Genomic DNA, 13,875 nt, shown 5'->3' with positions numbered 1-13,875 from the left:
GTCCCTGTTCCTCCATGTCCCTGCCATGTGTGGGCAGCCTACAGAGAGTATCCATCCCAGGCTTGGTCTACCACTGTATGTTGCTATGTGTGGGGCAGCAAGCTTGTCATTTTAATCCACCATTCTGCAGTCTCAGAGCTGCTTTTGAGGAACACAACTAAGAACCTCTGCTATACCTAAGCACGTTTCAGATAATCAAAGTCAAATGAGCCCCAGTCTATAATACATGACCTGTAGAAGTCTCTTGTGAAAGCCTGAACATGGTTTGCATCTAGGAGAGAGGTGAACTCTTGTGACCAGAGCGATGGCAGGCTGTGCTTTTACAATCTACTGCAAGATTTCCAGTGCACATTTCCCACAAACACAGGCTTTTCTTCAATTCCTCCACACTAGTGAGAGGAGGATTTTATCTCTCTCCCTTTCTAGTCCACAGCAGAAATGATGATGGCAACACCTATGCTCCCTCTAAACTGCCTGGTCTGCCCTCTCTCCATGTGTCATGCTGTGAGGAAACACGGGCCACCCTCAATGGCAACAGCAGGTAGCTTCCACTAAGGTCTGAGTATTTGGCTAACAAAAACTGACAGCCAAGAGAATTCAGTGAGTTTTCATCTGATTCACACTTCTTGAAGCCACACTGGCAAGGGAGAATCTGAGGAAAACAATAAAGGGGGTTACTGGGTGAGGGCTGTGAGACAGAGTGCCTAAGGAGGAAGAGTGGGGGGAAGAGAACGGCAAGCCAGCTACACAACCCAACTGAACAGAGCCTAGCAATCACCTACTTGGTCCCACAAAACAAAAAAGGGTGAAAAGAATGCTTGGCTCTGCATTACACTCGTGTCATGTAACAAAAATACCAAAGAGACGTACATAGATGTAATCTCACTAAGAGGAGGAGGAACATTTCTACAACGGCTAAAATCCACATCATTATAGTAACAGACCAATAGGTACTAGCCACTATGAAACTCAAGAATAGCGCCATGTTACTACCATCACAAAGGAGGGTGGATGGTCAGCTACAAAAAGACAACAGAGTCAAATTGTGGCCTTATGGGCATGAAGGTGAGATCTCATCTAAACATCACTTTAATTTCTTTAAACTATTTTTTAATGGTGATAAATGAAAATATGTGCTAAGGTTATATACTATTTGTATACTTACTATGGAAATGTTGTTGAAGTAGGAGCTAAAACTGGAGGATTCTTCCAGAACTCATCCAAAAGACTTTGAATAATTTTTCCAAGATCTGAGTGCATTGTAAACTGAAAACAACAGTAATACATGATAGAAACCCTCACAAAAAGCAGCAACAAAATTTCATGTGACTAAATGTCATTCTAAATCTTAACCACTGTTTGCAGGCAAGAATGAATAGAAAAGGGGGCTGATGTGATGGCTCAGTCCTAAGAGCACTTCATGTTTGTGCAGAGGCCCAGGTTCAGTTCCTTGCACCTTCCTGTCAGCCCACATCTGTAGGTGCAGTTCTCCGTGACCACTGGCTTCTGTGGGCCTGCATACATGTAGTGCACATACATGTAATAAGTGTAGTTCTGGGTGACCTCTGGTTTCTGTGGCCCTGCATGCATGTGGTGCACATACGTGTGAGATACAACACTCACATACATAAAATAAAGGAAGAATAGACATGAAAACAAGGGCAGTGAGTCAACATGACTTACAGCACTTTCTGATAGAATCGGTACTGCAAAGATCAGGCTAAGGGTTTATTCAATCAATCATGGGGCTAAAATATTCCCACACTTCATAACAATTTGTTCAATGATAAATACTCAGGATATATTAAGTTTTACCTTGTCACATTAATCAACCACATTGTATCAAAAAACTTCAAGTCAGAGTCTTAAGTAAACAGTAGTCTCCAGGGAAATTTAAAATTACTAATTTCAAGATGAAAACGTCTGTACATTCCAGATTTCAAGAATAATAAAAATATAATATGTATTACATTACTCTGAAATAAACTATAGCACATACGTACATTGCTTACTAATGGAGAGGTAACATATAATCCTTGACTATCCATTAAGTGATGTCTTATTGGTGGATAAACACTAATCACTGGTTTTTCCTGAGGAAACTGTGGAGGAAGTAATCTAGAAAAAGAATAACACAAGAAAACACAAACAAATGAAAAAATTACAATATGTGGCCATAATCCTAAATCAAAGTTATTTAAAAGCAAATTAAACCTTCACACTGACTTCTATGGATTAATTCTTTTGTAAGAAGTGCCTTAATATAGATTTTGAGCAGACTGAAAATATACAAAAGGTTATATTTTGGCAATACAATACAGTAATTCAATACAATAGATTCTTTTTAATGTGGAATTATGGAAACCATGTATTACAGAATACCCTTTTTAGCATGTCAATGAATTGATTTCAAAGATAATATAACTTATTGAATAAAAAAACTTGGCTAAAGATTAGGTCACACCTTGTATCAAGTAAATTATGTAAAACTCCATCTGGTTATTTAGATTATGGCTCTGGCTGTCTGTGTACATGTGCGCATGCGCGCGCGCGTGTGTGTGCGTGCGTGTGTGCGTGTGTGTGTGTGTGTGTGTGTGTGTGTGTGTCTATTGCACTTATCACTGAGCCTTCATCTATGTAACTCTTAAATGCTGTACTAACATCTCTCTCCTCACTCTGAAGGAAAATCATGTATTTTGAAAAACAAAGAGTTCTTAATTTAGAAAAGTGAAAAACTTGAAACTGTTTTAAGTACTATAAAATTAAGGTTAGTATATGAAACACTTTAATAGAAGCTTATTAAATAAAGAACTGTTTTTCAAGTTTTGAACACTTAGGATATTTCCTTTTAAACTTTTCTGTTTACATATTGCTAAGAAAATTATTTGTTGATAGCATTATCAAACAACAACAACAATAACAACAAAAAGAAAAACAATAAAACTGTGAGTATTTTTAATCGCCTATCTATCTTGACCTGGGTGGTGGAAGAGAAATAAAATTAATTCGTTTATGTAGAAGAAGTTTTGTTTGTATGTTTTGTCTGGTTTTTTTTTTTTTTTTTTTAAGCTAAAGATTTTTAAAACAGTTTTGTAAGAGGCAGTAGGTAGTCTCTGGAGCTGACGAATCTGAGGCTGTGTGCGGACATTTACTATGTGTCTGCAGTCTACCCTGATTTGTAAGCTACCACACGATTCATGGCTCATATTTGTGAAGCTGATTATTTTTTTCTGCCAGCACTATAGATCCACTCTTAGATCTGCTCAGATAACTAATACTGAATAAGGCCTCCCATGTCCTTGCATTAGCAATGAGTCATGACAGTTATTACTTCACTAAGCTAAGCACTATTTTATGTTATAGTTACTTTGAATGAGTTCACTTAAAGAGCTTACTTCTGATAATAACTAAAAGACAAAACAAAAAAAAGTTAGTTCCTATTAAATGAAGTACAAATTACAATTATTTTTTTCTTTTAGTTTTCTTTGTTTTATTTTGTTTTGTTTTTATTTTTTCAAGACAGGGTTTCTCTGTATCACCCTGGCTGCCCAGGAACTCACTGTGTAGACCAGGCTGGCCTCAAACTCAGAAATCTGTCTGCCTCTGTCTCTGCCTCCCAAGTGCTGGGATTAAAGGACCACCACTGCCCAGCATAAATTACAATTCTACTCACACACTAATATTGTCAGGCTGTTAAGATAGAAAGCAAAACTTAAAACCTAATATATAAAAATAGAAACCATCGCTACTTACATATTAATGTTAATTGTCAGGTTGTTTACTGTGAATGGCAATCTATATTCCACATCTTTTTGTATTTCCGCTATACTGTAAGAGAAAGTTTGGAAAAAGAAAGAGACCAGTGTCACAAAACCATTAATACCAAACGCAAGTGTTAAATGCTATAGCCTACTAAAACTTTAATTTTAATCACAGAACTTCGGTATCTGCTATAACTTGTGTCTAAAAAGAAAACTACTATAATTGGAAAGGCTTACCAAATATGCAGGCAATGATATTCTGAATGAAACTATCCAAGGGGTAATGTGAAGAAAAACTCACATTAATCTTAGATTTAATATAATTTTATCCAACTTATCATTAGCAGAAGCAACTGCAAGCCTTCTGGGTAATATGGGTCAAGTATCTGAGTTCTATAAACTGCCACTATTTAGCTTTACGGGCAGCTGTGGATGTTTGGGTCTTAATTGTTAAAACCAAGAAGTCCAGATGAATGTTTTTTGGAGTGGCAAGATAACAGCTGCTGGCTGCTTTCCATCTCTCCTCCTCTTCCACAAAGAAGCCTGATTTTATTCTGAGTAGCCACACTCTATAGTCTTTCTTGTAATTGGCTGTTGTTAAAGATTTTAGTCCCATCCAATAAGAAATATAGGTTACTAGTGAGGTGGAGTTCTAGAGAAGCAGCTTATAATGGAACTGAAAGAACAGGCAACTCCTAGGATTTCTGTCTGCCTTTCCAGCCTTCTTCCTGCTTCCCCCTGGATGCCCGATTTGCACAGAAATGGCCACTTGAAGCCATGAGTGACCCTATAAATGAGCAAAGGCATTGCACACTAGTAAACAAGTAGCTGGACTCCTTGATGAGTATGAAATTGCCAGCAGAATTTTTGCTTGCTTTTTTCTTTCTTTGACACAAGTCTTACTATACATATAAAGCCTGGAATGTCCTGGAACTCCCAATGCAGGCCAGATTGGTCTTGAGCTCACTGAGGTCCATCTGCCTCTGTCCCCGAGTACTGGGGTTAAAAACAAGTGTCATATGCCTGAGGCTTATTTTATGTGAGACTGAAATAAGCTTTTATCTTGTTTGAGTTACTACTTTGGGTGTCGTTACCACTACCAGAGAACTCCCAATATAAAGCCCTTATATTTGATACCCTACAAGTAGCTTATCTTATTATTGATTATAGGCATGTTTATAACTAAAATCTACTAAGAAATATGGAGCCTTAAGGAACCACTTGAAATGCTGACATTCATAAAAGTTCTAAGGGGAAACACACTAAGTAGTACTCAGGACATGATACTTAGTATTCAAGAATCTTTGAATGGACTAGCAAATGCATAATGACCTATTTCCTGTTATTTTAGTTATTTCAAACTAACAGCTTTTATAAAGCTTATTTATTTTCCTCATTATTGGACTTTTATATTTTCAAGCCTTTAATAAAAACTGGGCTCCCCAAATATGTAAATTTTATATATTTTGAAAAGCTCATAAATGGTGTCCTAAGTGTTACTTTTATATTGCTGTGAAGCACCACCTGGACCAAGTCAATTTATTAACAACAACAACAAACCATTTAAATAGGGTCTTGTTCAGAGTTTCAGAGGATCAGCCCTGAGCACCATGGTGGGGCATATGGCAGAAGGCAGGCATGGTGCTGGAGCTGGAGCTGAGCACTTACACCTGATCTACAGGTCGGAGGCAGAGAGAAACAGCCTGGCATGGAACTTCTGAAACCTCAAATTCCCACTCCAGTAGCACACCTCTTAGAACAGTGGTTTTCAGCCTACTTATTGCTGTGATCCCTTAACACAGTTCCTCATATTGTGGTGACCTCCTACTGTAAAATTATTTTCACTGTTACTTAATAACAGTAATTTTGCTACTGTTATGAGTCATAGTGTAAATATCTGTTTTCCAATAGTCCTAAGTGACCCCTGTGAAAGGGCCATTCAACTCCAAAGGGTTCCTGACCCACAAGTTGAGAAACACTGTCTACAATGTAGGCCATACCTAATCCTAACTCTTCCACCATCAACTGAGGACCAAGCACTCACACATATGAGCCTATGGGAGCCATTCTCATTTAAGCCACCACAATTAGTTCACCACATGAACAATCCTGACGTGAGTAAGCTTTTTCCTCTAATAATATATGGAATGATGCTGTCACAAACAAGATATAGGTAAGAAATTTGATGGTTACTTTTCTCCTTCCATAGCAGTTGTAGAACCTTCTAGCACTAGGAAAGCTAACCATAGGGAGGAAGCTTCCAGGTCAGAATCAGCTTGATTTTTCTTTGTTCTATGACTCAAGAATACGGTGTCTTTAGCAACAGGTATCGGAAGCCAGGGTGAGGAATGGTTTTCCTTCTTCTGATGTATGGAGAAGCAATGTAGTTCCTTGTATAAAACTAGGAATATGCATGACAAGGCCAGTAATGGCCTGAAGCCCAGGCCTTGGGGAGTTTGGTGGGGCGAGCCACAACTTCTGATCCTGGGAACTCAGCTCCTCCCCCAAAAGGACTATGGTTATCAGTTCCAAGGCCATTCTGTGTTCAGTCTGTGACACACTTGAGATATCCTGTGTTCTTTTTGTACACTATTGCTTGATTAGCTTCCTGCTGACTTTGTCCCACTGTGATAGCTTTCTGCTGACTCTGCCTGTCCCATACCCCTTCCCCCACCCTACACGTATTTGAAAACTGTATTTAAGATGCTATGTTTCTTAGTAGACTTGTTTGGCCTAAGGCAAATGTTGACAGGGTCTAACCATCAAATTCTGATTGGAAGAGAAAAGTAATCAATCATATTCATCTATGCACCTGAAAGCTACAATAATAACTGCCAGTAAGGCATGTGCTCTGGTAAAATAGAGGTGCAAGCATATAGAAAACCTACTACCTTCTGCTTGTATCTGGATACCTGCCTACAACATGATACCCATACCTAGCACCAATACAGGGGCAAGGACCTGCAGTTAAACAGGTAGGAGGGCTAGGGGAGAACAGCTAAATGATGTAAGTAAACTGACTCCTACTAAGTTAATGTTAGATGCATTGATTAATACACCTCTCAAACCTCATCAGAAATGCTCCTATTTGCAATACATGGTGATTAATAGAGACCTACAACTGTCCAAGATAAAGAGAATAAGAGACTAAGGGACATTCAGCCCTTAATGGGACATCTCCATCAGAATCCTCTCCTCCCAAGGCTTAAGGACCACTGTGAAAAGGAGAAAAAAAGACTGTAAGAGCTAGAGTGGTTGATAAGACAAGGAAACAATATCCTCCAGACACAGCTACATATGAACCCATAGCAATTGTGACATGTGGTGGAGTACAGAGGTCCTTGTACTTACTTACAGAGAAGCACTAAGTGCACCAGGAATGTGAACCACACAGGGGTGTCTCCTCAATAGAGGAGATAAAATCAAATGCCTGCATTCCATCGAGAAAGCTGAGAGTGGATAAAAGGTGAAATTTGATTGAAAGGATAGAAAAATTAAACAAGAACAAAAAAAGAAGTACCTTCACCCGCACACATAGGCCCAATGCAAAGTGCAGCAGTGTGAGGTCTTCCAAACCCTAGAACCCAACGTATGCAAAACAAGAATATTCTGGGAGAGCTGGGAGGTCCTTTCTCTTTTCTCTGCTTGTTCCCATGTATACAGCGGAGACATCCGCATGAGAGACCGCTCTGGGAGACTTTAGAATGGCCATGCTGCAGGAAGTTACTTGATCCTACAGAAATAGCCCTTCTTTTCCCTCTTTTCCACAGGCAAGTTAGAGTGAACAGATAAAGAAACTACAAACAAGTAGAAAGAAATCCCAAAAGCAGAAGAAAGAGAATCAAAAAACTTTCAAAGGGAAAACAAATATTAGAAGGTAGGACCCTAACTCAACAAACCAGAAAAAACAAAACAAACTTCAAGGAAACATATAGAAGATTTCAAATTTGTTTGCTTGATATCTTCATAAGAACAGATTAATAAGCATGTACATATATCAGTATAAATATGCAGTTGATATGAACATAAAAACTAATAATTTTTAAATAGATAACTTAAGTAAATGGTGTGTGTTATTTGAAAAATACTTGAGCCTAAATCAGTCTCTTGGAGAACCCGGATGTAAGAAATTCTAAAGTCAAGTGCTTGAGTTTGTCTGTTTTCAAGAGCTGTGTGACATCCACCCACTTAGTTCATAATGTCTTCCCAGCAATGTTCTAAACACATAGGATAATGACAGGACCAGGAAGAAACTGGCAGAGAACAGAGTGGGAAAACTTCACTGCAGTACATTTAAAAGTCAACTAAGATTTAGCAACTAGGAAAATGGAATTGGAGAACAGTCTTGAAAAAGCTTCAGATGCAAAATAAAACAGAATATCTGCTGCAGTTTAAGTTGGAAATGTTCTTCAATGGCTGAGGTGACAAGGCTTGGTCCCAGCACTGGCACTGGAACAGCGAGGCTCACAAAGTGGCCGGCTCACTGACTGAGGGATTTAGGTCCCTGGAAGCATATGCCTTAAAGAAGATTATAGGACTAGAGTTTCTGCTTCTGTTCTTAACCTTGCTGTCCAGAGAAGAGTTGGACGACATGCCGCTGTCACCATGTGCTGCCTCACCACAGGCCAGAAAACAGGGCGACCTCGTCAGAAATGGAATCCTCCTACTGTCCCAGCCAATGACACTTGGATGCATTATTTGTTTTAATGAGGTTAATCTCTTTAACAACTAAACATTTACTATTTTTTGTTTCTACTTCTGAGAAAAGGTTTTACTGTTTTCTAGGCAGGTCTTAACCATATGGTGCTCCTGCTTCTGTCTGCTGAAACCTGGGCCTCCCACCCTGGGAAGCAGCTTTTGGTTATACCTTTAAACACACTCCTTTTCTGGCTAGACTGAACATTTTCCAAGTCTTTCTTCCAAATGTGCTTGCTCTAAAGAGTATCTATTCTGCTGCCCGAATGCTTGTTATTTTGAAATTTCCTACATCAAAAACACTACTCCATTCACTTTGAGCTCAGTTTCCCATAAAGCTTCCAGAAGCCCAGTTTCTGCATGGCGATCACCTCTGGTCAGACACCCTGCGGCTCCTACCTCATCAGCTGGACTTCTGTCTGCATTTCCCTATCACCACTCTGGTCTTCTGAACGCCCACCAGGTGCCATTAAGCTCTGCCTGAACCACCCAAGCTTTCACAAGCCCTTGCTCCAATTTTTTCCAAAGCAGTTCCAGGGCTTTTCCACCCTGTCTTAGGAACAGTCATACTCTACTTCTCAGTAGCTTTGTTTTTCCGCTCACGGTTGAGATTTTAGCCCATGGCTGGCTGACCCATTTTGAGAGAGGCCTATGGGGAGCTCTATATCTCCTTATTCTTCCTCTTACAAAACGTTTGATTGCAACAAGTTAACCTCAGATGCCTACAGTGGCAAGGGACTGTATATGAATATACAGCTGCTTATATAATAGAAAATGCGAAATAGAAAATGGGAAATGGGAAGAGGCCGGCCTCCCACAGAGAACATTTTCTGGTAAGGTGAAGTAAATATTTTTATAAAGATTGTTGCCAGATGTTACTGTTTTTAAAAGAAAAGTTAGAAGAGTCATGATGGGGTTAGGGGTATGCTTACATTTAACTTTGATGCTCAAAAAATAAAGTCTTTCAAAAGAATATTGGACATTTGGAAATTTTAACATAAACTTTCAGCTTTAAATACTGAATATGAATCCTTCAATAAAAATAATAGAAAGGGTTAAAAGATAACATATATCCTCTTATTACAAGTTTGTTATAGTTGGATGCTTGTGAGTCTTACAAACTGAGAGTAAAATCTGTAGAAAGCCTTACTAGAAACCACTGAGCTAAAGGGTACATGCTTTACACTATGAACAAAGAACAATGCTTAAAGCTATAAGTCAGTGCCTACACAAAAGCTTACTCTCAAGGGAAGTTACAGGAATTAGGTTTAATAATCAAAAAGGACTCTGTGGTCCATCTCTAACCCTGCATCCATCCCCAGCACTGGGATTATGTATAAGACATATTATGTATAACCACAGACAGAAAATGGATAATTGGAAGAACTGGATATTTTACAAACAGACTGTGCATCTAGTATGTGTTAGACTACAACCAGAAATCTAGGGCAGCTTCATTACAAAGCTTCTATTCTAGCAGTTTTCAACCTGTGGGTTTTTACCCCTTTGGGGACTGAATGACCCTTTCACAGGGATTGCCTATGGCCATCAGAAAACACAGATATTTACACTACTATTCACAATGGTAATAAATTTACAGTTATGAAGTAGCAACAAAAATAATTTTATGGTTGGGGTCACCACAATTTGAGGAACTGTATCAAAAGGTCACAGCATTAAGAAGGTTGAGAGCCACTGCTCTATTCCTTTGTGCGCCCCCTACAGGTCTACAGTGCTGGGATTTGTTCTGTTTTGTGCCTTAAAGAATGTCATTACATTGAGAGGCTGACTTTCTAGGCTGAGTAGAGCAAAGACCAACCAGGCAGTGACTGCTTTCAGTTCAGTGGTCTTACGGCATGTAGATTATAAGGCAGCAACCCACCTGTAGCTCCTGACAGCTTGGCTTTCTTTCATTAGGAGTCTATTACTTGTACAAAAGGAAAATCCAATTCTGTATGCCACCACAAACAACTTAATATACTCTTGTTGAATATGTAAACAAAGCAACACTCCCATTATTAAATAATTAATTAGTATTAAAATTAATGCAGAAGCCTTTTACCTGGGAGATCCAGGTAACAGTAATAAAGATGGCTTATTACTAGTATAACTTTGAATTTATAATTATAAACAATAATTACACTCAGAGCATAGTTTTAGGTTGTTTTAGAAATAAAGAAATTAATAAAAAGGCTAATTAACTTTAGATATTGAGAAAAAGAGAGACCTGTTTAGAACAGTCACTCTTACCTCATCCATTTGAAGTATTTTCTAACTGTGCGTGCAACACAGAGAAATTCTACTAAACAGCTCCACTTCTGGAGGCCTTAGTATTAACTTGGTTAGCAAGGATCATCACAAACACATGCTACTAAAAAAGAGGGTGTTTAAGTCACATCACCAGTGAGGAATTATTTATCTTAAATACTAAGTATCACAGAGGAAAGGAGGTTTGCTCCAAAATTGATTAATTTAGCAGGAAAATCTTGTCCTTCTATTTTACATTAGTTGTCAGCCTTCAATCATAATCCAAAACAGTTCCAGAAGTCCCAAGAACAATAATATCTAAAATACGAGAAGCATTTTTTCCTCCCATTCGTTTTTCTTCCCACACAGCTCTATACTATTGAGAACACCTGGACTTTCCCTCTGATTTCTGTATTTATCAAGAGTCCTACCTCCCAGCACTGTGCAAGCAGAGGCAGATGGCTCCCTGGGAATGAATGAATGAGTGAATGAATGAATGAATGAGGGAATGAACAAGCAAACAAGCACGAGGAAGAGTAGGAGAAAGAAAAGGAGGAGTCCTATTCCCATGACAAAAGAGGTGACTGCGTGAGTTGTGCCTATCACTGATTATTTATACCTCCTGGGGTGAATGTGCCTCCACAAGGTCAGATTAGAAACAGAACACCACATACAGGTGTTCTTTAAAGATTTCAGAGGAAATAGACAGGAAAGCAATAATCTCTTCTGAAGTAAACTTTTTCAAGGAGTTAGAAGAATTTGTTTTTCTACTTATGAACTCAGAAGTGTTAGTGCAGTGGTTCTCAACCGGTGGGTGTGGGTGGTAACCGCTTTGGGGATTGAAAGACCCTTTCACAAGGGTTGGGTCGCATAGATAACTTGAATATCAGATATTTACATTATGATTCACAACAGTAGCAAAATTATAGCTATGAAGTAACAACAAAAATAACTTTATGGTTGGGTTCCTCACAACATGAGGAACTTCATTAAGGGGTCGCAGCATTAAGGAGTTTGAGAACCACTGTTTTAGCGGAAACGGAATCGTGTGATTATTATCTAGATGATTAGTTCTTGAGTCCAGGCTATATAACTTTCACTTTCACAGCAGACTTAAATGTGTCCTCTGGCTTTGGTTAAACCCCTTTAGTTTTTTATGACAGTTTCAGACTTGTTCTTGCAGGGTATCACTCATTTAAAAAAAGAAAAAAAAAGCCATGAAATTCATCTAATCTTTTGAAGAAGGTAAGAATTTGTTAAAGTGTTTAAGAGATTCTTAAATGTTTAGAATTATTCATATCTAATTTGTAAGTTTAAAGTATTTCAGTTAAAATCTCAAGAACTTACAAGAATCAAATACTTACGGTAGTTATGTTCTACAGCATGTGTAGATAATGTCACCTGTCCAAAATTTCTATTTCAAAGATTAGCACACAAAATAGTTTTGCATCCATTTAAGGGTCCTTACTGATCCTTTTAAACCAACTCCAGAACTCCTTCAATGAACAATTACTGACTTATTATCTCTATTTGGGACCAAAGTACAAACTTCAGATTACTTCCCCCATATACTAGCCTTAGCAATAAGAGACTCTAGTGATTCAAAAGTTCCATTTTATCCTCCAAGAATAAAAAATCACCTGCATTACTAACAGAAAGGAGTAAAGGCTAAGGAATAACTCTAACAGTGTTTCTACAATAGTAGTATTAACACAGTCTACAATTTTCTAAGTAGACATTATAAGGCAGAAACCTTTGTAGTGTTTCTAATAAAGTTAGTCACCTTATTTTACACTATCTTGCAAGTGTCGCTTACAAAAGTGTCTGGGGTTTGTTTGCTTTGTTTTTGGTTTTCTTTCTTTCTTTTTTCCCTGAGACAGGGTTTCTCTGTGTAGCCCTGGAACTCACTCTGTAGACCAGGCTGGCCTTGAACCCAAAAATCCACCTGCCTCTGCCTCCCAAGTGCTGGGATTAAAGGCGTGTGTCACCACCACCTGGCTGTTTTTGTTTTTCAAAGCAGGGTTTCTTTGTGTAGCTCTACTTATCCTGGACTCCGCTTGGAAGGTTAGCAAAACATAACAAAACCCCATTTAGAGTGAGGCTGACTTGTGTTGGAGTTCAGAAATTGCTACCATCATAAGTACAGCACTTGGGTATGCTGAGTACTTTGAACTAATGGAGACTTGACTTAGAAGCAAATTCTTCTGCTCTCTTCCTCTTACCCCACATTTTCCTCTGAAAAATAGTCATAAAAACAAGAGTTCCTTTTCTTCATGGATGATAAAAGAAACCTAACACTGAGAAAGGCCACTCTTAGAAAATCCTGTTTCTAGAGGGGTTCTGTCCTGTTAACAGGGTAGAAGGAATGCTGCACAGAAGCAGAGATAAGAACAGGGAGACTGGCAGCACGTGGGAGGCAGACGGGCAAAGCGCTGAGTTCAAGGCCAGCCTGGTCTACAGAGCAGAGTACAGGACAGCTAGAGCTACAGAGAAACCCTGCTTTGAAAACCAAAAGCAAATAAAACAAACCCCAACCTCAGGACTTGCTAGGTTCCTCCATTTCAGTCAACCACAATTAGGTCGCGCCCTTGGTCTAAACACATTCCTACCCATCGCCTACTCCTAAGCACAGAAAGGTTTCCGGGACTGGGGGTCTTCACTTATGACAGCTCCACGCTACATTACATTTTGCTTAATGAGTCTATTTTGCTTCTCTTCTGTCGCCAACCTAAAGCTTAAAGAGCAGGCATGGGTCATGACCTTACTGAGTGCGGGAAAAGCCATCACACCCGACACTTGGAAGAACTTTAGGAGTTTAATTTTCCACAATGGAACCAGCAATAGAGGATAGCTACTCTTTTCTACTTAAAAAGACATTAAATGACTTTTTGAAACTTTCCTCCAACCAAGAAGGAATTTGACAACCAAGAAACTCAGTTCAGTCAGCAACAGGCCTCATTCAAACTGATTCTGTAGTGAATTTTTCTTTTGACAATTTCATTTAAAACAACTGGAGATTATAGCTTATTTGCTTGGGAAGAAAATAGATGCGTAACATAAACAATCCTTGATGGCGTGTTCAATAACTCTATGTATGTATGTATACATATTTAATTATATTGTATAATACAGTAAAATATTACATATTATAATGTGTATAATGTGACAAGGT

General features: G+C 38.7%; 1 protein-coding gene across 2 annotated transcripts in view; it reads right to left on the bottom strand.

Moving 5' to 3' along the window:
• Positions 1-13,875, bottom strand: part of Vps37a (VPS37A subunit of ESCRT-I) — a 31,744-nt gene that overhangs the window by 16,654 nt on the left and 1,215 nt on the right. For both annotated transcript variants that reach the window (XM_052162805.1, XM_052162804.1), the window contains exons 2-4: positions 3,754-3,828; positions 2,004-2,118; positions 1,166-1,266 (exon numbers count right to left, since the gene is read on the bottom strand). In XM_052162805.1, coding sequence (XP_052018765.1) covers positions 1,166-1,266; positions 2,004-2,118; positions 3,754-3,828 — 291 coding nt within the window. The remainder of the gene's footprint in view (positions 1-1,165; positions 1,267-2,003; positions 2,119-3,753; positions 3,829-13,875) is intronic.

Source organism: Apodemus sylvaticus, chromosome 18 (assembly GCF_947179515.1).
Source record: "Apodemus sylvaticus chromosome 18, mApoSyl1.1, whole genome shotgun sequence".
In the NCBI taxonomy this organism is placed as follows: domain Eukaryota; kingdom Metazoa; phylum Chordata; class Mammalia; order Rodentia; family Muridae; genus Apodemus; species Apodemus sylvaticus.
Note: the sequence above shows the minus strand (reverse complement) of the source record. Positions and strands in the feature narration are given on the sequence as shown.